A 25,497-nucleotide genomic window follows, 5' to 3' on the forward strand; every position below is an offset into this window, starting at 1 on the left:
CCTAGATTGCGTGAAGTAATGTTTCGATATCTGGAACGGTGGAACGGTAGTAACAGGTGGATTGCATTACTAGTTCGTAGGGTTAGATGAGTGGGAAAAGGGTTCAGAAAAGTATCTGAACTAGGAAAGATAAATTTTCCAAGTCGGTACAGCGAATAGCAGACATGTAGCAAGAAACAGCATCAACAATAACCTAGGTAGTCTATTGCAGTACACAAAACTATAGTGGATAGTAGTGTCATGTAGTAGTATCAGGTAACCAGTAGCATGCAGTAGTAATAAGCCGTAACATGCAGTAATATATAACCGTAGCATGCAACAGTTTCGCAGAAACAAGTAAACGAGCAAGTTGTAGATTAGTCCTATTAGTGAATCCTAATTGACTCGGTCAAGACACACTAATGCAACTATATCCCTACAACCAATGCTCTGATACCAAATGTAACATCCCAGGTAAACGTTCCCTGTAGCATGATATTGTCCGCTTTGCCCGTAGGCGCACGGATTTTTCTTGGAAACCACACACGACGAGCACTTTCCCAGGAAGTCACCTATCCTGGTAGTGCTCTCGCCTGAGCACGCTTAACTGCAGATTTCTCATGAGATCTGCTGCGCTTGTGGTCCCAAAACGCGTCATGCTAGGAAAGGTCTCTACACCCTTATAAGGCATGCTTCGTTCCCCTCTCCAACCGATGTGGGATGGATGTAACACGGATGTTACATTACAGAAGGCGTACCTCCAATACGCCAGGCGCCACCAATGCAGTCCAAAGATTAGATGATGTCTTTGTTCATGGTATAAGTAACGTGAATGGACTTACATTTATAATGCCTAAGCGCAGCCATAATAGTTACGCAACACATTGAATATAAAAATTGAAAAATGCATTGAATTGAAAGAAAAACTGAAACCAAGAAGTTTAATGCGCAACGCGCTTACATTTGTGGTGATCAATCACAAACTTAGGTAAAATGAAAAAGTTTCTAAATGACAGAATGAAAAAATTTCAAAGTACTCAAACGTAGAACTTCTTTAAATTGGTTGCGTGCCAGGTACGTGGCACAAACTTGCCATCATGTATCATCAAATTATACGCTCCGTTGCCCAGAGCTTCTACAACCACGTATGGGCCTTCCTAATTCGGCCCCAATTTGCCAGTATCTTCAACCCGGTTGGCATTGTTGTTACGCCACACATAATACTTGGCAATTTTCTGTTTGTTAAATGCTTCTCTGATGGCGGCGATGTCATGCCTTTCCTCCAACAAGTCCAAATTTTCTTTCAAGTTAATAACGTTGGACTCATCATTGAATTCCATTACGCGTTGGGTTGGAACGGCGATTTCAGCCGGTATTACCGCTTCGGACCCATAAACGAGGCTGAAAGGCATTTCTCTGTTGCTTCCTTGGGGTGTGGTTCGGAACGCCCATAAGACTTGTGGAAGCTCATCTGCCCAACCCTTTCTATCCGTGTCCAGCCTTGCCCTAATCTCAGCAACAATGTCTCTGTTGGTAACTTCAACTTGCCCGTTTGCCTGCGGATGGGCAACGGAACTGAAAGTCTGTTTGATATTCAACCCGTCACACCATGATCGAAACGGGTCGTGAGCGAACTGCTGGCCGTTTTCACTTACAATTTCATGAGGTACCCCAATGTGATGACCCGGAAATTTCAGACCAAATTTAAACTTTATCTTTATATTATTCCGACACGATAAGCAAAGTTTGTTAAGTTGAATCTCAAAAATCTTAAAATGTGTTCATACATTCATTTAACCTTGACCAAATTATGACGATTCACGAACCATTAAGTAAATGAATATGATTATATATATATATATATATATATATATATATATATATATATATATATATATATATATATATATATATATATATATATATATATATATATATATATATATATATATATATATATATATATATATATATATATATATATATATATGTATGTGTGTGTGTGTGTGTGTGTGTGTATAGATTATAACTTGAAATGTTAACAAAGTATTTAAATGAATAATAATTTACATTAACATATTTGTTTAATATATTTATCGATGAGATTAAAAGATAATATCAAAAGATTGATTTATCAGATACATTGTATGATTACGAGTCTCTGTTGAGAGGTCCACTTTGATTTGGGAAATCTTTCCATTTTAACAATATTCGGAAAATGGTAAAGTGAAATACAAGTAAGAATAAATATGTCAATTAACGATAACTGGACGAAGGTTAGTAGAGATTCCTGCGTAACTTTCAATACAATGATTGCCATATGTCTTTGATAAGATAATTATTTAGTTTCATATTATTGAAAATGTTTATGATATAGGTGGAACCTTTTAAAGAATGAATCTGAATATATACAAATGTTAATAGTTAGAACTATATATATACATAACTTGCATCGTGTATCTAAAATGTGTTTATGTATATTAAATTAGTTAAGTAAACGATAGAAGCACTCGTTAACATTCAATGATTATTTAGACAAGTTAAATTTCCAACTTATATGATTTTAAAATAAACGGTGATCCGAAAATGATTTCTATAAATTTTAGGCTTACTAAAAATGTATTTAGGATCTAGTTATTTAATTTTAACACTTTTTATATTTTACCTAGAATTGAGAGGGACAATTGATGTAATTTTTATTTAACAAATTAAAGATCGAATTTTATACTATAATGACTGAAATAAATAAAGATAATTATTATAAAAATATGGAATTTTTCTGAAGACTTTTTATTCACCACTGAGTGAACAACGGGGCACGATACACAGTCCGTAAAAACTGTCGGTAATATAATCCAAATAAACGGGTGACTTTACTATTATACTATGCATACTTTCTGTTTTCATATTACTAGTGCACTAATTGATGCACTGATTGAGTTTATTATATTACTTTATATATATATATATATATATATATATATATATATATATATATATATATATATATATATATATATATATATATATATATATAATATTCTATCTAATCTAAATCTCGATATCTATATGAACATATTATTAGTATATGATATATAGAGATATATATCCCTCTCCTTCTTCTAAACACCAACCATCACCTTTTGGAATAAACAACCACCATCACCATAAAAGTTGCTGCGAGCGTTTTCTGTTTCACTACCACGAACCACCATAATCTTCAAACTAGTCTACTATACAATCTCACGAAAATTAAAACCCATTTAAATTGTTTTTTGTTACATGCTTCCTGGGATCCATTCAAATTCAAACCAAAACCACCATTTAAAAACCCACGAGATTACTACTACTACACGACTACACCTGCAACTCCTTTTGTTGTTGATGATTTACTACTATTACTACCCGGTTACTAGTGAAACCCCATAGACAACCATCTTCTACCACCTCAAACCCACTTCCTTGTCATAAACCCGCCACCTTACTACAACCTCAACCACCATTTTCGTTGTTTGTTTGAATCACTAAACACCCTCTTCATTTGAACTACCATCGAAGATCACCACACTCACCCATTTGATCATTAATACTATCACCACCTTTTTCACCTACGGCACACCCATTAAAACCGTCACCCATTACCATGCCAACCGGAGCTACCATACAACCGAAACCCACTTGGATTATCAAAACCCATTTAAAACGAAAACCCACACAACCCATTAAAACCACCATCGTGAACATATTACTACTGCTCATTTTTGACTTAAACCAAAGATTAACATCCATCCATAAACCCATTTATATATTTCTACTGCTCAAGTGCTTTCTGTTTTCAAATCGAGCAAACACAACCCAATCCAAACAACCGTCCTTATATTGCTAATACTTCGCTGCTGTGTAACAACAACGATGATATTAAAGACGATGATACGTAAATGCTAAATGATAATGATTAATAAGGTTGAACATCGATAATAATAATTGATAACCTGCAAATATAAACGTTATTCTTGTGGGAGCGGCTATCGAAGATCAGGAAACAAGAAAACTACAAAAACCCTTTTAAATTATTATATAATGCAACTTGGATCAATTGATCTATTTAGGGTATCGGGCTAATGTTGGATTTATAATTAGGCCGCCATTTTCGGTTTCTATTTGGGCCAAATCCAAACTTAATCAGATGATAGGAGAAAACAGATACGGGATAAATAAAGTATTGAATCGAGTATTATCAGAAATACTGAAATGGAGGAGTGGTCTTGGAGTGTGTTAGGAGAACGCGAGGTCGTGGGTTCGAGACCATGCTGCGGCAATTTATTTTTTTAAGGCATTTTTGAGGTAGTTATTATTATTATTATTGTTATTATTATTATTATTATTATTATTATTATTATTATTATTATTATTATTATTATTATTATTTTTATTATTTTTATTATTATTATTATTGTTATCGTTAACATTATTATTCTTATTAAGATTATTATTACCATTATTATTATTAATATTAATTGCTATTAGTATTATCATTATTATTAAAATATTATCATTATTATCATTAGTGTTATTGTTATTAGTAAAACTAGTATAATTAATATTATTAGTATCATTAATATTAATATTAATAATATTATCGTTATTATTAATGAAATTATTATATAAAGTATTGTTATTATATTTACTAAGTATATTATTATAGTTATCATCATTAACATTTTATTATTTAAAATTATCATTTTTATTAAAAATTAGTGTTATTATTAAAAAGTATCATTATTATTATTATTACAACTGTATTTTTATTAGAAGAATCATTATAAGTAAAACTATCATTTTCTCATTATTAGTAAAATTATCATTAATATTAAAGTTATGATATCTATTAAAATTGTCATTATTAAAATTAACATATTTATTATTATTATCACTGTTATTACTACTATTATTATTATTATTATCCTTAAACTAGTATTACTACAATTGATAATTTTACAAAACAAAAGATATATATATATATATATATATATATATATATATATATATATATATATATATATACACAAATATATTTACTAAATAAAGTATACTAATACTACATAAAAATTCGTTTTAACTAGTAACATTAATTAAATATCAAATAAGTATCATAATGTAAAGTAAGTATTAATAAAATTATATATATAAGAACATTAATCTTAATACATAAAATAATAGATATACACTTGTTTGATTGCGATTATTTATTTTAATATATATACAAATAATATAGGTTCATGAATCCGAGGCCAAACCCTGCATTGTTCAATATCATCATATGTATTTTTACTACAAAATACATTAAGTGAGTTTCATTTGCTCCCTTTTTAAATGCTTTTGCAATATATATTTTTGGGACTGAGAATACATGCGCTATTTTTATAACTGTTTTACGAAATAGACACAAGTAATCGAAACTACATTATATGGTTGAATGATCGAAGCCGAATATGCCCTTTTTATAACTATATTCACTACTTTCACAACAATATACATTCTTTCATAGAAATCAAAACAACTATTCTCATCCAAATTTGATTACATATTCTGATTTTGACAAATCAAAAATCCAAGTCAAGATTTAACAGAAGACATCACTCTTAGAATTCCTACATCTATCAAAGCCATACTTTGAATTCAAAACTGTGATAGAACATCACTTTTATTTGTAACACTCAGAAGGATATGAGAATCATTCGAGATTCATGACAATTTCATCATTTGGATATTGACAATGACAATCTGCATTTAAAACCCTTCAAAATTTCGAAAGACACTTCAAATAATGAACAATCGAGATGATGATCCAACCACACGTTATCCGAAGTTTCGTGCCTGAACAACTCTCGAAACCAAGATTATAGTTTAACACGTAACTACGTCAGATTCTTTAGCATGTATTAGCAAAAACAACTTTACGATTCATTGTCAAAGTAGCCAGTTTTGTCACAGCTCCAGCAAGTCAACTTCGACTTTTCAGTCGGACTAGTCTTATTATAACCTCGATAGATACGTTGCCTTTTCGCCATCGTTACCGGAGAACCTTTTATATTCCACTATATTATCAGCAGATGTACCAGCAACTTCGGCTTAGTCTCTCTGAAAAATATCTTTATTATTCATGAAACCCCATCATGTACTCACCTACATCCTGTAACAAAATTTGTTACACCAACTACTGGGAAATTAGCAATCAGTACTTTGAGCGTCGCAGCAATTTTACGCCAACAGTTCACATATAACGTCTACCTCTAAGACTTACGGATTTCGAATGTGAAGTTTCTGAAAACACCCTGAACTACGAACTAGTTCTTGAAATGCTGATGAAGCAGCAAAAACTGTAAACGACCTTAACAGTAAAAAGTTTGATGATAAAGAATAGTGTGTTGGTAAAGCTCAGAAAAAGAGAAGGTTTGGAACTGGAAAACGGATTGAGCAAAGTATGAAAGAGGCTGTGGACAAATCACAAAGACTAAACCTGCCTTCAAAGGATCCAAATGATCCAGTGTCTGCTGAAATCGTTAGCAAACACCTTACCCCTTATTCTAAATCTTTCCAGATGATATTCTTCATCATCATCTTATCTTAAATATTATAAGATATCTTCGTATCTTCCATTATATGTATTCTCCATATTTCTGGAGATATTTTCACAACTATTCTTATCTGAAATCATTTATCTCTCCATAATATCTGCAACATAAAAGAAACTGTGTTAGTTTCTAAATTCTAAAAAATTCGAATATGAATGTTTTTGAAGTAGTGTTGGGAACTGAAGCTTGAGTTAGTATAATATAATGACACTTGATCAACGTGATTATATTACAGTAATTTATGCTGAGTTTCTAATGGAACGTGATGATTCACAGAACATACCGTCATCATGTGCCATTTACACGACTCTTACATTCTACCCATTCTCTATACATATTAAGAACATATCTTATTGATAGTTCTATCTTTTAGGATATTCTGGTAATTTACCAAATCAAGATCGTGCCATTACGATTCTTTTCTTAAAATATTAAACATGTTCATCCAAAACTTCATACCTACGAATTCTGGACCATTACATGCGATGCTTAATCACAAGAAGAGGAAACGAAAGAATGAAACTCTGACATAGAAATTGGAGTATAAATCGCAACAAATAGGAGAGATCATTAACTGTAGATGACAATGATTATAGAAGACAGAAACAGGGACATCGAAATATAAGGGAAGATATAAAACCCAACAACCACCCAGAAATTTTAAACCGTATATGTCGATGCATATAGCAATATAAAGACACGGAAGAACTAGAAACACTATAAACCCAATAGTATAGTAGAAGTAAATAGATTCTTCTGGCGGTAGATGAAAGAGAAGAATGACATATATGAAAGTTAAGAGTATATCAAGGATCAGAATGGGATGGAGCATATTGAAAAATGTTTTAAAGTATGAATTGAGGAGGAAGAATAGAAGATGTGAGATATGGAAAATAAGGAAACGAAGGGGGTGAATTTATAGTGAAATATCCGATAGAGCAATCGAAACAGATTATTGCATTTAATCAAAGAAGATCCTAATTTCCTAAATCACCGAAGAACTAAATCGTATTACGAAGATTCTCTTTAAATCTCGTGAATTCCGGAAGTCAATCATAACTACATCATCGATTAAAACGAATATACATTTACTCATTCCGCTCTCTTGCGATAGCTTCATTTATACTCTTAGTATAATCAAATTGTATTCTCTATATTACTAAATGATGATAAAACTCTATTATCACCTCATATTCATCATGAAAACATTTTTATAGTTAGCCATGACGACCACGATCAAATTTCGGGACGAAATTTCTTTAACGGGTAGGTACTGTGATGACCCGGAAATTTTCGACCAAATTTAAACTTTATCTTTATATTATTCCAACACGATAAGCAAAGTTTGTTAAGTTGAATCTCAAAAATCTTAAAATGTGATCATACATTCATTTAACCTTGACCAAATTATGACGATTCACGAACCATTAAGTAAATGAATATGATTATATATATATATATATATATATATATATATATATATATATATATATATATATATATATATATATATATATATATATATATATATATGTGTATAGATTATAACTTGAAATGTTAACAAAGTATTTAAATGAATAATAATTTACATTAACATATTTGTTTAATATATTTATCGACAAGATTAAAAGATAATATCAAAAGATTGATTTATCAGATACATTGTATGATTATGAGTCTCTGTTGAGAGGTCCACTTTGATTTGGGAAATCTTTCCATTTTAACAATATTCGGAAAATGGTAAAGTGAATTACAAGTAAGAATAAATATGTCAATTAACGATAACTGGACGAAGGTTAGTAGAGATTCCTGCTTAACTTTCAATTCAATGATTGCCATATGTCTTTGATAAGATAATTATTTAGTTTCATATTATTGAAAACGTTTATGATATAGGTGAAACCTTTTAAAGAATGAATCTGAATATATACAAATGTTAATTGTTAGAACTATATATATACATAACTTGCATCGTGTATCTAAAATGTGTTTATGTATATTAAATTAGTTAAGTAAACGATAGAAGCACTCGTTAACATTCAATGATTATTTAGACAAGTTAAATTTCCAACTTATATGATTTTAAAATAAACGGTGATCCGAAAATGATTTCTATAAATTTTAGGCTTACTAAAAATGTATTTAGGATCTAATTATTTAAATTTAACACTTTTTATATTTTACTCAGAATTGAGAGGGACAATTGATGTAATTTTTATTTAACAAATTAAAGATCGAATTTTATACCATAATGACTGAAATAAATAAAGATAATTATTATAAAAATATGGAATTTTTCTGAAGACTTTTTATTCACCACTGAGTAAACAACGGGGCACGATACACAGTCCATAAAAATTGTCGGTAATATAATCCAAATAAACGGGTGACTTTACTATTATACTATGCATACTTTCTGTTTTCATATTACTAGTGCACTGATTGATGCACTGATTGAGTTTATTATATTACTTTATATATATATATATATATATATATATATATATATATATATATATATATATATATACATATATATATATATATATATATATATATATATATATATATATATATATATTATATTCTATCTAATCTAAATCTCGATATCTATATGAACATATTATTAGTATATGATATATAGAGATATATATCCCTCTCCTTCTTCTAAACACCAACCATCAACTTTTGGAACAAACAACTACCATCACCATAAAAGTTGCTGCGAGCGTTTTCTGTTTCACTACCACGAACCACCATAATCTTCAAACTAGTCGACTATACAATCTCAAGGAAATTAAAACCCATTTAAATTGTTTTTGTTTACATGCTTCCTGGGATCCATTCAAATTCAAACCAAAACCACCATTTAAAAACCCACGAGATTACTACTACTACACGACTACACCTGCAACTCCTTTTGTTGTTGATGATTTACTACTATTACTACCCGGTTACTAGTGAAACCCAGTAGACAACCATCTTCTACCACCTCAAACCCACTTCCTTGTCATAAACCCGCCACCTTACTACAACCTCAACCACCATCTTCGTTGTTTGTTTGAATCACTAAACACCCTCTTCATTTGAACTACCATAGAAGATCACCACACTCACCCATTTGATCATTAATACTATCACCAACTTTTTCACCTACGGCACACCCATTAAAACCGTCACCCATTACCATGCCAACCGGAGCTACCATACAACCGAAACATGATGGAATTCAACATAACAACATGTTTATAATGTCAACATAATCACCAATCCATTTTATGATAGTAAAGCAAGCGGAAGCATGATGATTAATAAAACAAGTTTGTATGTTAAACCATTTTAGATGAATTCTATATAGTTATCAAGTTATGAAATAATGCTTAAATATAACAACAAAGGAAGTAATATTAATACCTCCTCAAGTGAGTTTGAGGGCTGTTTTCAAAGTGGTAAGATGATGAAGAAGATGATGAATGAAAGCCTCTAACTTGAAGCCTCAAGTGTGTAATACCCCAAGCTTTTGATGTACCAACACAACCTTAAATTGGTTAGGATTTAGAACACTTAATCACTTGATTTTATAAGCAAAATGCTCCCTTTTTTTTCTTAAAACAGTTCGGCCAGAATGCCCCAAAAAAGGTGAGCTGAATGTAGTTTTTTTTTTATCACTTATGTCATGTATAACTTGAGTCAAACCTTGGTTTTAAGACCCTTGCATGTACATAAGGAATATTGTATTAAAAGTAACAAAATATGCATGGGTTTGTCATCCTTGGAGACACAAAATTCTGCCCATATTTAATAAAATAACAATGTCTTAATATATATAAAATCATGTATTTTATTAAGTTACTTGCTTATTTTATAAACCTTTTATAAAATATAACACAATATAATTATTTAAACCTATAAATAATTAAATATAAATTATCCAAATAATTTATCTCAAGTGATAATATTTTAGAAAACCGATTTTCTAAAGTTCAAGTGTCACGTATTTATTTAACGATCCAACCGTTGAGATTAAATACATATAAAGTGTCGCTAAGCTTGTTATTGGATATGACCCAACTTGGGTCACAACGTATTAGCCACATTAATTTAATATGTCTCTCGGGTATAAGAAAAACCTTCAAAACCCACTTGGGTTAATGAAACCCATTTAAAACGAAAACCCACACAACCCATTAAAACCACCATCGTGAACATATTACTACTGCTCGTTTTTGAGTTAAACCAAAGACTAACATCCATCCATAAACCCATTTATATATTTCTACTGCTCAAGTGCTTTCTGTTTTCAAATCGAGTAAACACAACCCAATCCAAACAACCATCCTTATATTGCTAATACTTCGCTGCTGTGTAACAACAACGATGATATTAAAGACGATGATACGTAAATGCTAAATGATAATGATTAATAAGGTTGAACATCGATAATAATAATTGATAACCTGAAAATATAAACGTTATTCTTGTGGGAGCGACTGTCGAAGATCAGGAAACAAGAAAACCACAGAAACCCTTTTAAATTGTTATATCATGCAACTTGGATCAATTGATCTATTTAGGGTATCGGGCTAATGTTGGATTGATAATTGGGCCGCCATTTTCGGTTTCTATTTGGGCCAAATCCAAACTTAATCAGATGATAGGAGAAAACAGATACGGGATAAATAAAGTATTGAATCGAGTATTATCAGAAATACTAAAATGGAGGAGTGGTCTTGGAGTGTGTTAGGAGAACGCGAGGTCGCGGGTTCGAGACCATGTTGTGGCAATTTATTTTTTTAAGGCATTTTTGAGGTAGTTATTATTATTATTATTATTGTTATTATTATTATTATTATTATTATTATTATTATTATTATTATTATTATTATTATTATTATTATTATTATTATTATTGTTATCGTTAACATTATTATTCTTATTAAGATTATTATTACCATTATTATTATTAATATTAATTGCTATTAGTATTATCATTATTATTAAAATTATTATCATTATTATCATTAGTATTATTGTTATTAGTAAAACTAGTATAATTAATATTATTAGTATCATTAATATTAATATTAATAATATTATCGTTATTATTAATGAAATTATTATATAAAGTATTGTTATTATAATTACTAAGTATATTATTATAGTTATCATCATTAACATTTTATTATTTAAAATTATCATTTTTATTAAAAATTAGTATTATTATTAAAAAGTATCATTATTATTATTATTACAACTGTATTTTTATTAGAAGAATCATTATAAGTAAATCTATCATTTTATCATTATTAGTAAAATTATCATTAATATTAAAGTTATGATATCTATTAAAATTGTCATTATTAAAATTAACATATTTATTATTATTATCACTGTTATTACTACTATTATTATTATTATCCTTAAACAAGTATTACTACAATTGATAATTTTAAAAAACAAAAGATATATATATATATATATATATATATATATATATATATATATATATATATATATATATATATATATATATATATATATATATATATATATATATATATACACACAAATATATTTACTAAATAAAGTATACTAATACTACATAAAAATTCATTTTAACTAGTAACATTAATTAAATATCAAATAAGTATCATAATGTAAAGTAAGTATTAATAAAATTATATATATAAGAACATTAATCTTAATACATAAAATAATAGATATACACTTGTTTGATTGCGATTATTTGTTTTAATATATATACAAATAATATAGGTTCATGAATCCGAGGCCAAACCCTGCATTGTTCAATATCGTTTTATGTATTTTTACTACAAAATACATTAAGTGAGTTTCATTTGCTGCCTTTTTAAATGCTTTTGCAATATATATTTTTGGGACTGAGAATACATGCGCTATTTTTATAAATGTTTTACGAAATAGACACAAGTAACCGAAACTACATTATATGGTTGAATGATCGAAGCCGAATATGCCCTTTTTAGCTTGGTAGCCTAAGAATTTGGGAACAGACCCCCAAATTGACACGAATCCTAAAGATAGATCTATTGGGCCTAACGAACCCCATCCAAAGTACCAGATGCTTTAGTACTTCGATGTTGTTTTTATCATGTCCGAAGGATTTCCCGGAATGATAGGGGATATTCTTATATGTATCTTGTTAAAGTCAGTTACCAGGTGTTCAATCCATATGAATCATTTTTGTCTCTATGCATGGGACGTATGTTTATGAAAAATGGAAATATGAAATCTTGTGGTCTATTAAAATTATGAAATGATTATTTATGATAAACTGATGAACTCACCAACCTTTTGGCTGACACTTTAAAGCATGTTTATTCTCGGGTATGAAAGAAATCTTCCGTTGTGCATTTGCTCATCTTAGAGATATTACTTGGAGAAATATTCCGCTGTGCATTTGCTCATCTTAGAGAAATCTTTGATGTTGTTTTTATTTTGCATATAGCGTATTTATCATCGACGCGCGTCGATACCTGTACCACGTTAGTGGATTTTTGACATAGGACCTCCACCCAAACGTCCTTAGCAAAGTGACTAAACACGCTCGTTGCAAGTTTACTGAGTACGTCGGCCTTTTTGTTCATGGACCGCGGTACTTGCGTGATTGAGAAAAGTTCTAATTTATTGGCCATCTCTTCTGCTAACTTCAGATATTTTTGCATGGCCAGATCTCTAGCCTCAAACGTCCCGTTCATCTGATTTGACACGAGCTGAGAATCAACCGATACCTTCAGGGCTTTTATCCCCATCTTTTCAGCCATTCGTAAACTAGACAGCAACGCCTCGTATTCGGCTTCATTGTTGGAGGCGGGGAACTCGAAATGCAATGTGTAGGTGTGTTCCTCGCCATCTGGACTAATCAAAGTTAGGCCTGCACCTGCACCGTCAGCACTTGACGCTCTATCAGTAAATAGTTCCCACGTGACGGTATTTGACACTTCTTCAACAGCCGGCTCCGGTGGTGCGGTGCATATGAATTCAACCATAAAATCTGCCATAATCTGGCCTTTAACTGTGGTACGGAGGGGGGGGTAACTGATTTCATGTTCACCTAGTTCGATTGCCCACCTGGCTGCCCTACCATAAACCTCCGGTTTGCTTAGCACCTACATCAAAAACTTGCTAGAAAAATTTCCTCCATAATGCTTCGGTCCCAATCATCGTACTGTACCTGTTTGATAGGTGAATCAGTTACCACCAGCATCGGGTGCGCTTGGAAGTACCGTATCAACCGTCTCGCGGTATGGACTAATGCAAAAATAAGTTTCTCAATCGGTTTGTAAGTAACTTTGCCATGTTGTACCACTTTGCTAACAAAATAAACCGGCATCTGTTCATTTCGCAACGAGCACCGAGATGATCGCTTCAGATCTCGCCGCCAGATAAATTGTCAAAGTTTCTCCTGAGCTCAATATGTTAACGTCAAAAGATTTGTACGAAGATTAGTAAAAAATCTCATGAAATGGCTACTTTACCCGGATCCAGGGCGATCAGTGTCGGCAGCATCCTGATTAAAGCTTTCATCTCCTGAAAGGCGCGATCCGCATCGGGAGTCCAATAAAAGTTCCGGCCGATGCACTCCTTCAATACTTTGAAGAAGGGTAACAATCTTTCCGCTGCCTTTGACAGGAACCTAGACAGTGTCGTCAGCTTGCCGTTCAGGCTTTGTACCTCCTTTTTTGTCCTTGGCGCTACCATTTCATCAATAGCTTGGATTTTCTTAGGATTCACCCTGATGTCGCGCGTTGTGACAACGTGTCCCAAGAATTTCCCTTCTTCGAATCCAAAACTACACTTCTCTGGATTTAGCTTCATGTTGATTTTTCGCAATGAGTCAAACGTTTCTTGAATGTCCTTCAAAAGATCCACTTCGGTATGACTTTTGATCACGATATCGTCAACATATGCCTCCACATTTCGACCAATCTGTTCTTTGAACGCAGCGTCGATTACTCGCTGGTACGTTGCGCCTGCATTTTTCAACCCGAAAGGCATCTTTTTGTAACAGAAGATGCCCTGATCTGCGTGGAACACGGTTTTGTCTTCGTCGCGTTTCGCCATTTGGATTTGGTGATAACCCTTATAGGCGTCAAGGAAACACTTGAAACAGAAACCAGCCAATGATTCTACCTTCCAGTCAATTTCTGGCAGTGGATAATTATCCTTGGGACAAACTTTATTGATGTCTTTGAAGTCCACACACATCCGCCACGATCCGTTCGCCTTTTTGGCCAGCACCGGATTAGCAACCCACGTCTGGTATTTAACTTCTCTCAATATGTCAGCTTGCACTAATTTCTCCACCTCGTTTTTTAGGAAGACGCTGCGCTCCGGCGCCATGCCTCGTTTCTTTTGCCGTACCGGAGTCAAAGTTGGGTTAGCATTTAAACGGTGTTCTGCGATGGAACGGGGCACCCCCATCATGTCCGACTCCTGCCACGCGAATACGTCCGCGTTGTTTGCTAAAAGTTCACATAACGCGTTTTTTGTTTTATTGGATAGTGTGTTCCCAATTTGTACAACTTTTTTGGGAAAAGAATGGTTGATGATAACATTTCCCCCCTGCTCAATCGGCGCTGCATGCTGCTGCGACTGTTCAACTTGACCTACAATCGGAACTCGATCAGAGAAAATAGTTGCGACGCCCAATGGGGTTGGGAATTTCATCATTCCATGCACGGTGGAAACTACCGCGCCAAATTCGCATAGCGCTTCACGTCCCATGATAATGTTATACTTTGATTGACTTCTAACAACCACCAAATTCAGAGCCACCATTCGTCGCTTTTCATTTTCCTCCAGCGTAACGTCAATATCTACCCGGCCGAGGAGCCAAGTAGTTTCGCCCGTGAATCCAGCGACGGGATGAAGTGGCGGCTTCAACCTATCATGTACGTCTTGCGGCAGTTGCAAGAAACAATGCTCATACAAGACATCAATTACGCTTCCTGTGTCCACATAAATCCTGGAAACCTTGCAGCGTCCTACCGTTACGGTTATCGTAACAGGCAGGTCAGTAGGATAGACCCGCCAGAAGGCGGGGAACGTGATAGAGGCACGTTCCCATTCTTCCAAAACTTCCGCCTTTCGAATGTGGCCAGAGTGCCACATCTGTATCATGTGGATATGTTTTTCTGCAGCCTTTTTCTTTCCCCGTTGCCAGGCGAATTTTTTCATCCTGGGGGTTTTGACACGCTACGGTTTCAGATAATCAAATTCCCCAAGCTTTAACTGTTAAACTATCACCTTCTTAAGTTCCCTGCAGTCGTCAGCGTCGTGACCCTTATCCTCGTGGAAAATGCAATATTTGCTTTCATCGACAACGAAGCGCGGCTGCATCGGCTTTGGTGGCAGAAAATGCTTGCTTACCTCCTCCGTTGCCAAAATTTCTTTTGGCGTTTTCGACAATGACTTCACCAGACTTTCATCTTCGGGTGACAACCTTTTGGAAGCGTACCGTTCATACGGACGATAGCTGTTACGACCTTCGAACTTATGGCTAGAGCGTCTGTGGCCTCCACTTCCTCCGCCGCCGCTTCCCTTGTACTTGTTTCCTGTATTTCCTTTTCCATTACCTTTGTCGTCCTTATCACTTCGGTCCGCCGATATGTGATCACTGATGGTAGCGTCAGCAAATTCCTCTGACCGCACGTAGTCCCTCACCATTTTTACCTCCTCAACATACGTTTTTGGTAACTTACGCCGCATCGTCTTTACCAGAGATAAATGTCGAGCTTGATAGATTCCCATAATGTACGCGGAGATCTGCTGCGATTTCGGCAAATCTGGAATCTTCTGGCACTTCGCTGTAAAGCGGGTAGTAAAATCCATCAGAGACTCACGCGGCCTCATCTTAATGTTATGCGTGTCCAAATAAGTCAATTATGTGCGCTTAAAGTTCTGAAAGCGTTAAAGTTCTGAAAGCGTTGCACGAACTTAGTTCTGAGATCCGTAAAGCTGGTGATGCTTAAGGCAGGTAATTTGGCTAACCACTCCCTCTCGACGGACTGGAGCTATCCCGGGAGCATGTGGCATGCTGTGGGATTATCCCAATGCTGTGTCTTGACAGCGTGTTCAAACTGTTGCAAAAAGTGTTCCGGATCTATGATGCCGTCATACATCCCTAGCGTGAGGGGGTAGTGAGGACTATTGGCAGCAGATGAGTAGCAATTTCTCGAGTAAATTTTTTTGACGTCACGGAAACCTCGAACGGTCGTTTCACTTTGTCTCCTCCCATCATGGCGTACCAGTTATTCAGCATGTTGTCCGCCACGCCGGGCTGTTCCACTTGAGCGCTCATAGATTCTGGCGCGGCTAGAATCAAGTTCTCAATTAAGTCCTTGCGGCCCTCCTCCCTGGTTTTACCGGAACTCTTACCGGTCTCGGACGCCGAGCGCGTAGAGCTGCGGGGTGGAGCTTTTGACATAACGGTTAGCTTCTCGCCACCTTTAGTCATGAGCGAGGGCAAGACAAATCCTCCCTTAGCCAGGAAGCGTATGGCTTCCTCACCGATGATGGACTTAAGCTGACTAATGAAACCTTCCAGATTTTCTCTCTCCTCTGTGTCGCGCTGATCAGATTCATCTTCGTCGCTGTCAAAATGCAATCTGGTGCGCTTGAGGGGGTCGTTCAGAGTTTCATAGGTGCTATCGTCGTTAGGCTTCAAAGGGTCATATGGTTCTTTGCCCGTGTTGGTAGCTGGTGGTAGGTTGGAACCTTCTGTCATCTTGTATGAAAACGTTGATCAAATCGGTCCCACGGATGGCGCCAAATGATCAAGCCAAAATCTACTTAAGTGCAGTGATTGAAAATAGCTAACCTTTAGAAGGAGTTCCTCCGGTTGACGTGATGGGTATGAGGGGTGTTGTGGTGGTTGACTTTTGCTGAGCCTCCAAGGTTGGTCTAAAAGAATGATTAGTATGGTGAGTGTGTTGATTACATCTAAATGTTTGATTATGGTTAGTATTTATAGGCATGAGATGATGGTTACCAAAGGTAACCACCATCAATCCACTAACCCACGATTACCACTCCTGGAATCCTCTAATCATGCCCACTACCTACTCCACGTTCTCCTAATTTATCGAACGGGCGAACAGCTGAGTAAACCAGGTCAACAGCATCATTAACGGTATGCTACGGGTGGCGTAGCGTAGTAATAATCGTGGTTTGAAGGCAAGGTTGACTTCGCAGTACTATTAGCCGAGTTGAGAGCTAAAGAACCCAAGTGTCCAGCTAGGAGATGCGCCATGCGTCTCGCGTGACGGCCATGGCGGGACATACGTCATTAACAAGCATGTGTCTGTATCTCAATTGTCACATTGTTCCATCTGACGTACAAGATGAAGATCTGGATGATGACCTGTATTCAAACCATATCAGCTAATGTATCATCAATAAAAGCTACTATATTCTGGAAACCATCTCAAAAGCAAGAAAGCATCTCACGAAAAAATAATAGATTAAAGGCAACTGATGTTAATTTATACACACGTCTTTCACCTATTGTGCATGTGTCAATTATCTTAACTAATATCCTAAAAAACGTTTGTAGCACACACATGTAAACATGTGTGTTTGTGTGTGTAAATACCACACGCACATACATATACAGACACAAACACACACATACCGATGATACACATTCGATCCGTATCAAATAAGTCTTATTTTTTATAAGACTTATAAGACTTATGTACATTTAAACAAACAAAATCCTCTTGACTTATAAATAAAGAGTCGTCACCGGCTAGAAGCAAGATCCGTCACGAAAATAAGAACACTAGACAAAAACAATCGGTACTAGAACCCTCTACCAGATAGAAAACATGAGGCATGAATGAGGTGTTCAAGCCGTCTAGAAGTTAACAGGCTAGATAATGTCGAACGAAGCTTCGACGTATATGCCGTCTAGAAGATTATCCGAACGAAGGATGCCGTGAAGAAACACTTAGACTTAAGGTTGTATTCACACATAAGCCACATGGGTCATTCATTGACATGATCACAATCACAACAACGTTACTCTGCGAAAAGTACCTCACATAACTACGATCAATAACACTTTGATTGACTTCCGGTTAACCACCGGAGTTCAATCCTCTTAGATATTAATTTACTCAATATAATTGAGTAGGTTAATCTGATTGATTGTTTTACACTCTCGTGAATCCAAGTTAAGCAAACCTTAGCTTTCAACACATTGGCAGTTCCTCCAGTCATCGAACTCAAATCCTTCCTGTTCCATGTCACATCGCACATTCAACATAGCGTTCGGACTATGGAATCAGAAAGATATATGAATTAGTAACCTAACGGACTAATAAGAAGCCCCAAAAAAGAGTCCATGTAATACCCTGCTGAGATAATACACGGCATGCTCCTGCGCCTAATATTTATCCTATATACCATGTTCATTTGTAATAACAAGAAACACTTGAGAAAGGTTCATATGACTATAAAAATAAAGCCTGATGATATGAACATGAAGCCAAATCATAGATGAGAATGTTTAAAATTAATAAAGGCATACTTTAAGCATCTTTAAGTTTGTTTTAGCATTGCTCTATGATGATTAAAATCAATTGTTTATCTTGTTTTGAAAAACATACAACAGCAATATATCAATGAAATAATAAAGAGAAAAGATACATAAGAGTTTAGCAACAACAACATGCACCAGCCACATAGATATGAAATAATCTAGAAAATGGGAACTCGTCGATCATCATTTCTACGTTAATCATATAGAGAAATGATTGACATGACTACATTTTGTCTTGTACTACACACACATAACATTATTACTTTAGAGAAATGATTGACAGGACTACATTTTGTCTTGGCAAGAAAAGGAATAACAAACATAATTCGGTAATGACGATCCCTAAGATATGTCATTGCAAGTAAAGAGAATGAAATGTCGGTAATGAAACATTGATATATGTTGTCATAATATATGTACAAAGAACCAACATATGTCAAACATATTTTCATTCAATACATAATGGATACAAATTCATAATAACTATATTAGTAATTAAAATTATATTCTGACTTGTATTACTTGGAGTAGAGTCCAAGTTAAGTGTATATATATATATATATATATATATATATATATATATATATAATATAGTTAAAATTATATTCGGACTTGTATTACTTGGAGTAGAGTCCAAGTTAAGTGTATATATATATATATATGGCAAGTGGAACTTTTATAGGATTATGTATCCTAAATTAGCATAGGGTTGACTTGCATATATATGAAAATTATCAACAACAACAACAACAACATGCACCAGCCACATAGATATGAAATAATCTGGAAAATGGGAACTCGTCGATCATCATTTTTACGTTAATCATATAGAGAAATGATTGACATGACTACATTTTGTCTTGTACTGCATGCACATAACATTATTACTTTAGAGAAATGATTGACATGACTACATTTTGTCTTGGCAAGAAAAGGAATAACAAACACAAATCGGTAATGACGATCCCTAAGATATGTCATTGCAAGTAAAGAGAAAGAAATGTTGGTAATGACACATTGATATATGTTGTCATAATATATGTACAAAGAACCAACATATGTCAAACATATTTTCATTCAATACATAATGGATACAAATTCATAATAACTATATTAGTTATTAAAATTATATTCTGACTTGTATTACTTGGAGTAGAGTCCAAGTTTAGTATATATATATATATATATATATATATATATATATATATATATATATATATATATATATATATATATATATATATATATATATACATGTATACATATATACATATATATATACATGTATATATGTATGTATATATGTATATATGTATATATATATATGTGTGTATATATATATATATATATATATATATATATATATATATATATATATATATATATATATATATATATATATATATATATATGGCAAGTGGAACTTTTATAGGATTATGTATCCTAAATTAGCATAGGGTTGACTTGCATATATATGAAAATTATCAATGGAATCAGATCATACGGGGTTTTATATTAATCCTACTCTTACACTCAGACAGTAAAGTACGTGTATATCTTTTTGGTGTTGACGTACAATAATATTTTGCTGATTTTTTTTCAGAACAAACTCGAACAGTTAACATCATCAGGATGACAAACTACAAAAAAGGGAGTTATTGTTTCTTTATCTTAAGGATTTGTATGAATCTGTTTCAACGCCTCCACAACTTACACATTTAGATCCAACTTTCAAGTCCGACGACTGAACTTTTAGGAACAGCCAGTTCTTAACACTCAGTAAGTAACTTCGTATTAGGAAGCAGGAAAGTGCACTCAGCAGCAAAACCATACAAATCATTAAGATAAAGAAACAATAGCTCCCGTTTTTGCAATTTGTTATTGTGATGATGTTAACTGTTCGAGTTTGGTCTGAAATCAGCAAATTATTATTGCACGTCAACACGAAAAACATATACACGTACTTTAGTGTCTGAGTGTAATAGCAGAATTAATATAAAACCCCGTATGGTCTAATTCCATCGATAATGTCAATACATATATATAAGCTAACCCTATACTAATTTAGGAAACATAATCATATACAAATTCTATTTGCCGTATATATACTAAGGGATTATCACCGAAAAGCCCATTTTTTTGACCCTATTTGCGTGAGAGCAGAAAAAAATAAAACAATTGCCAATTTTCCTTCGAAAGGAGCAAGGTGCCTTGCTCCCTTGCACCTTGCGGCCTTGCGACCTTGGTTTCACATTGGAGCAAGGAGCAAGGTGCCTCTTGCTCCCTTGCTAATACCTGGGAGCAAGGACGTAAGGTGCCTCTTACTCCCTTGCTTCCACCCGAGAGCAAGGTGCATCTTGCTCCATTGCTTCCACCTGGGAGCAAGGGAGCAAGGTGTCTCTTGCTCCCTTGCTTCCACCTGGGAGCAAGGACGCAAGGTGCATTTTGCTCCTTGCTTCCACCTGGGAGCAAGGATGCAAGGTGCATTTTGCTCCTTACTTCCACCTGGGAGCAAGATGCACCTTGCGTCCTTGCTCCCAGGTGGAAGCAAGGGAGCAAGAGGCACCTTGCGTCCTTGCGTCCTTGCTCCTAGATGGAAGCAAGGGAGCAAGATGCACCTAGCGTCCTTGATTTCACCTGGGAGCAAGGAGCAAGGTGCCTTGTGAAAGGACCCGTCCTAATCCATCTGGACGAATACATTACATTTGGTTACATTGCGAGGTACTTAACCTCTATATGATACATTTTACAAATATTGCATTCGTTTTTCAAAAGACAAACTTTCATTTCATCGAAAGTTGACGGCATGCATACCATTTCATAATATATCCAACAATAATTGGCTTAATAATAATCTTGATGAACTCAATGACTCGAATGCAACGTCTTTTGAAATATGTCATGAATGACTCCAAGTAATATCTCTAAAATGAGCAAATGCACAGCGGAAGATTTCTTTCATACCTGAGAATAAACATGCTTTAAAGTGTCAACCAAAAGGTTGGTGAGTTCATTAGTTTAACACAAATAATCATTTCCATCATTTTAATAGACCACAAGATTTCATTTCCAGTTCTCATAAATATACGTCCCATGCATAGAGACAAAAATTATTCATATGGTGAATACCTGGTAACCGACATTAAAAAGATGCATATAAGAATATCCCCTATCATTCCGGGATATCCTTCGGACATGATAAAACAAATTCGAAGTACTAAAGCATCCGGTACTTTGGATGGGGTTCGTTAGGCCCAATAGATCTATCTTTAAGATTCGCGTCAATGAGTATATCGGTTTACTAATTCTTAGGTTACCAAGTAAAAAGGGCATATTCGGCTTCGATCATTCAACCATATAATGTAGTTTCGATTACTTGTGTCTATTTCATAAAACAGTTATAAAAATTGCGCATGTATTCTCAGCCCAAAAATATAAAAGGTAAAAAGGCAAATGAAACTCATGATACTGTATTTTGTAGTAAAAATACATATGACGACATTGAACAATGCTGGGTTGGCCTCGGATTCACGAACCTATATCATTTGTGTATTCATTAATATATATAATCGTAATCGAATAAATATATATATATTATTATTAGTGATATACATTTTATATTAATAAATTTTATGTTTCATTACTTAATTAACTATATTTATTTTATATATATTTAAATAAATACTTAATATTCATCATAAAAATATTAATATAGTTATGTTATATGTAGTAAATATATTTTTTTTATATATATAATATTTATTTAGTACATTAATAATAATAATAATCTTCATAGTGATAATGAAAATAATAATTTTTGATAATAATAATAACCATTTTTGTTTGTAGAAATAATAATATTGTAATAATATTAATATTAATGATAATAATAATGATAATAAAAATAATGTAAATTAAATTATATAAAAGTTATGTTAATAATAATAATGATAATAATAATAAAGATAATAATAATAATAATAATAACTATGATGATAATAATATTAAGAGTAGTAATCATAATAATCATAATAATAATAATAATAATAATAATAATAATAATAATAATAATAATAATAATAATAATAATAATAATAATAATAATAATAATAATAATAATAATAATAATAATAATAATAATAATAATAATAATAATAATAATAATAATAATAATAATGAGTAATAAGTAAACTACCTCAACGAAGTAGCCCTAAAAATAATGCCCAAGTACGGGTTTGAACCCGCAACGTCCCGCTAACCCGATAATGCTTTTAACCATTCCTTTGTCACCTCACTTCTGATTTAATGGATACACCAAATCTGTTTATCCTAATACAAATGTATGTCTTCTTCTTCTTCTTATAAAAAAATGCCATAACTTAGGCTCGAACTCGAGACCTCTCGCTTAAACACCAACACCACCTTTAACCATTACTCCGTATCAATTTCTCTGTTATTAATTATTTTTATTTAACCATTTATATTTTTGTTTTTCCTTCTTCTTTTTCATCATTATCATCATCATTCGTTATGATCATAATATCATTATCATACCCAACACATTTTATCCCTAACCATTATCATAATCCTTTCAGGATCATCATTATCAAACGTATAACATAATTATCGTTTCATTATCATCGTCATTATAATCATCATGATCATAAGCATAATTAACATGCTCATCAACTATGCGTTAATCATCATCATTCTATTTCGGGTTTTGGCTCCAACTAGTACCTTGAACTCAACGGCCCAACAACAAAAAAGAAATCTATTCGGCCCAACTGGTAAACAAGTTCACGATGGCCCAATAAGGAAAGTAGGCACTCGGTCCACTCTAAAACAAATCACGGCCAAAAAAAAAAAACAACGCAAGCAAGTTTAATAATTTGTTTATTTGTAAGTTGTTTGTGGTTGTCGGCCACAAAACGTTTTTGGAGTTGTTGGCCACAACAAAATAAATAAAATAGCCATAATCAAAAGTTTGATTCATCATCATATTTAATTAGATATATCGCAGTGATTGTTTGGAAAATAGGAATACACGTATCACCAGAATCCCCAACTTCGTGATTATTTACACAGAACACATATGCAACAATAACAATAATTAAATGGGTTTCAATGATTGATTGTGGTTGGGTCGTCGAACAAGAACAACAGTCTCAGAAGATTAACATGGTAGTTTGTTGTGATTGGTTCAGAATTACACTAACAGCTACGACATGTAACAATTTTTGTTGATGATTTGGAAATCTTGTATCGAAAACAGTCAATATGTGGGAGGTATCGAATAACAGAAAAAGAAAATATGGCTGGGTTTCGATGAGGTGGAGATTAAAATCGGATAGTAATGACTATTTATTATATGTGTGTGTTTGTGTTGGTGTTCTCGTGTATGCAGCAAGTTTATGAGATGATCGTAAACATATCAGCAACGTGGATATTAATGATGATGATTATTACCTATGATGTTCGATGATATCTCAACTGGAAAATTGTAATAGTAGTTGACAATGGGTTTGAAACTGCACACGAAACATGAAGAGCAGTCTGGTTGTTATGGTGGTACTGGCAATGTCCGGAATAGTAGCAGTTTAGTGACCGTTTAATGATGATGATCGAAAGCGATCTCCGGTTGTTGTGTGGTCGATGAATAATAATCGGAGGAGGAGATTGATGGTTGCGTGATTATGTTAGTGGGTGTGTGATTAGTGAAGAAGGTGGTAGTCGGGTTTGGTGAAATGTTCGAACCAGAATAAACAGTCAAGTAGTAGTAGTTATCACATGGGTTCAATGGGTTGATTTGATGATCTAAAAAAATAGTAAAACAGACGGGTTTCGATAATTGTTGTTGAAGTGGGTGTGGTTTGGTGATCAAGTAAACATAACCGAAGCCTAGGTGGTTCGTGGTGGTGGCGATTGTGGTTTGTTATAATGGATTTTTTTTAAGCTTGATATTTGTTTTAGGGATGGATATGTATACATGTAGTAGTATGAATTTTAGTAGGAGTAAGTGTAAGTGTTTGATCTTCGGTCAGAAAATGGAAAGAAGATGAAGGGAAAGAGTAATGGTGGTTGTGTGTAATATCATGATGTATCATGTATATATTCATATACATATCATATATAGAGAAAGAGAAATGCAGTGAATGGATACAATCAAATATCACAAAAGTAATAATAATACTCTATTTTCTTGGATTCCAATTCACCTAACATCTATATACATACAATTACAATTACAGTTACATTTAGTAAAAGTATTAATAATAAGATAATAATAATAATATA

General features: G+C 33.5%; 1 protein-coding gene across 1 annotated transcript; it reads right to left on the reverse strand.

The window, feature by feature from the left end:
• Window positions 1–1,136: 1,136 nt before the first annotated feature.
• Window positions 1,137–13,986, reverse strand: LOC139841825 (uncharacterized). The gene is made up of 3 exons (XM_071832020.1): window positions 13,828–13,986; window positions 13,130–13,762; window positions 1,137–1,535 (listed from the first exon to the last, which is right to left on the reverse strand). Exons 1-3 carry the CDS (start codon window positions 13,984–13,986, stop codon window positions 1,137–1,139), a joined length of 1,191 nt encoding a protein of 396 aa, XP_071688121.1.
• Between the last annotated feature and the right edge of the window lie 11,511 nt (window positions 13,987–25,497).

This window comes from Rutidosis leptorrhynchoides, chromosome 4 (assembly GCF_046630445.1).
Source record: "Rutidosis leptorrhynchoides isolate AG116_Rl617_1_P2 chromosome 4, CSIRO_AGI_Rlap_v1, whole genome shotgun sequence".
Taxonomy (NCBI): domain Eukaryota; kingdom Viridiplantae; phylum Streptophyta; class Magnoliopsida; order Asterales; family Asteraceae; genus Rutidosis; species Rutidosis leptorrhynchoides.

Bases quoted from the DNA above. Each gene is read 5' to 3' on its own strand.
- LOC139841825 (XM_071832020.1), bottom strand. From the start codon at position 13,986: ATGCCGGTTTATTTTGTTAGCAAAGTGGTACAACATGGCAAAGTTACT. The intron at 13,763-13,827 runs GTACAGTACGAT...TTTTTGATGTAG, and splicing joins CTGATTCACCTATCAAACAG to GTGCTAAGCAAACCGGAGGT. The intron at 1,536-13,129 runs GTATCGACGCGC...GCCCATCCGCAG, and splicing joins AATCCACTAACGTGGTACAG to GCAAACGGGCAAGTTGAAGT.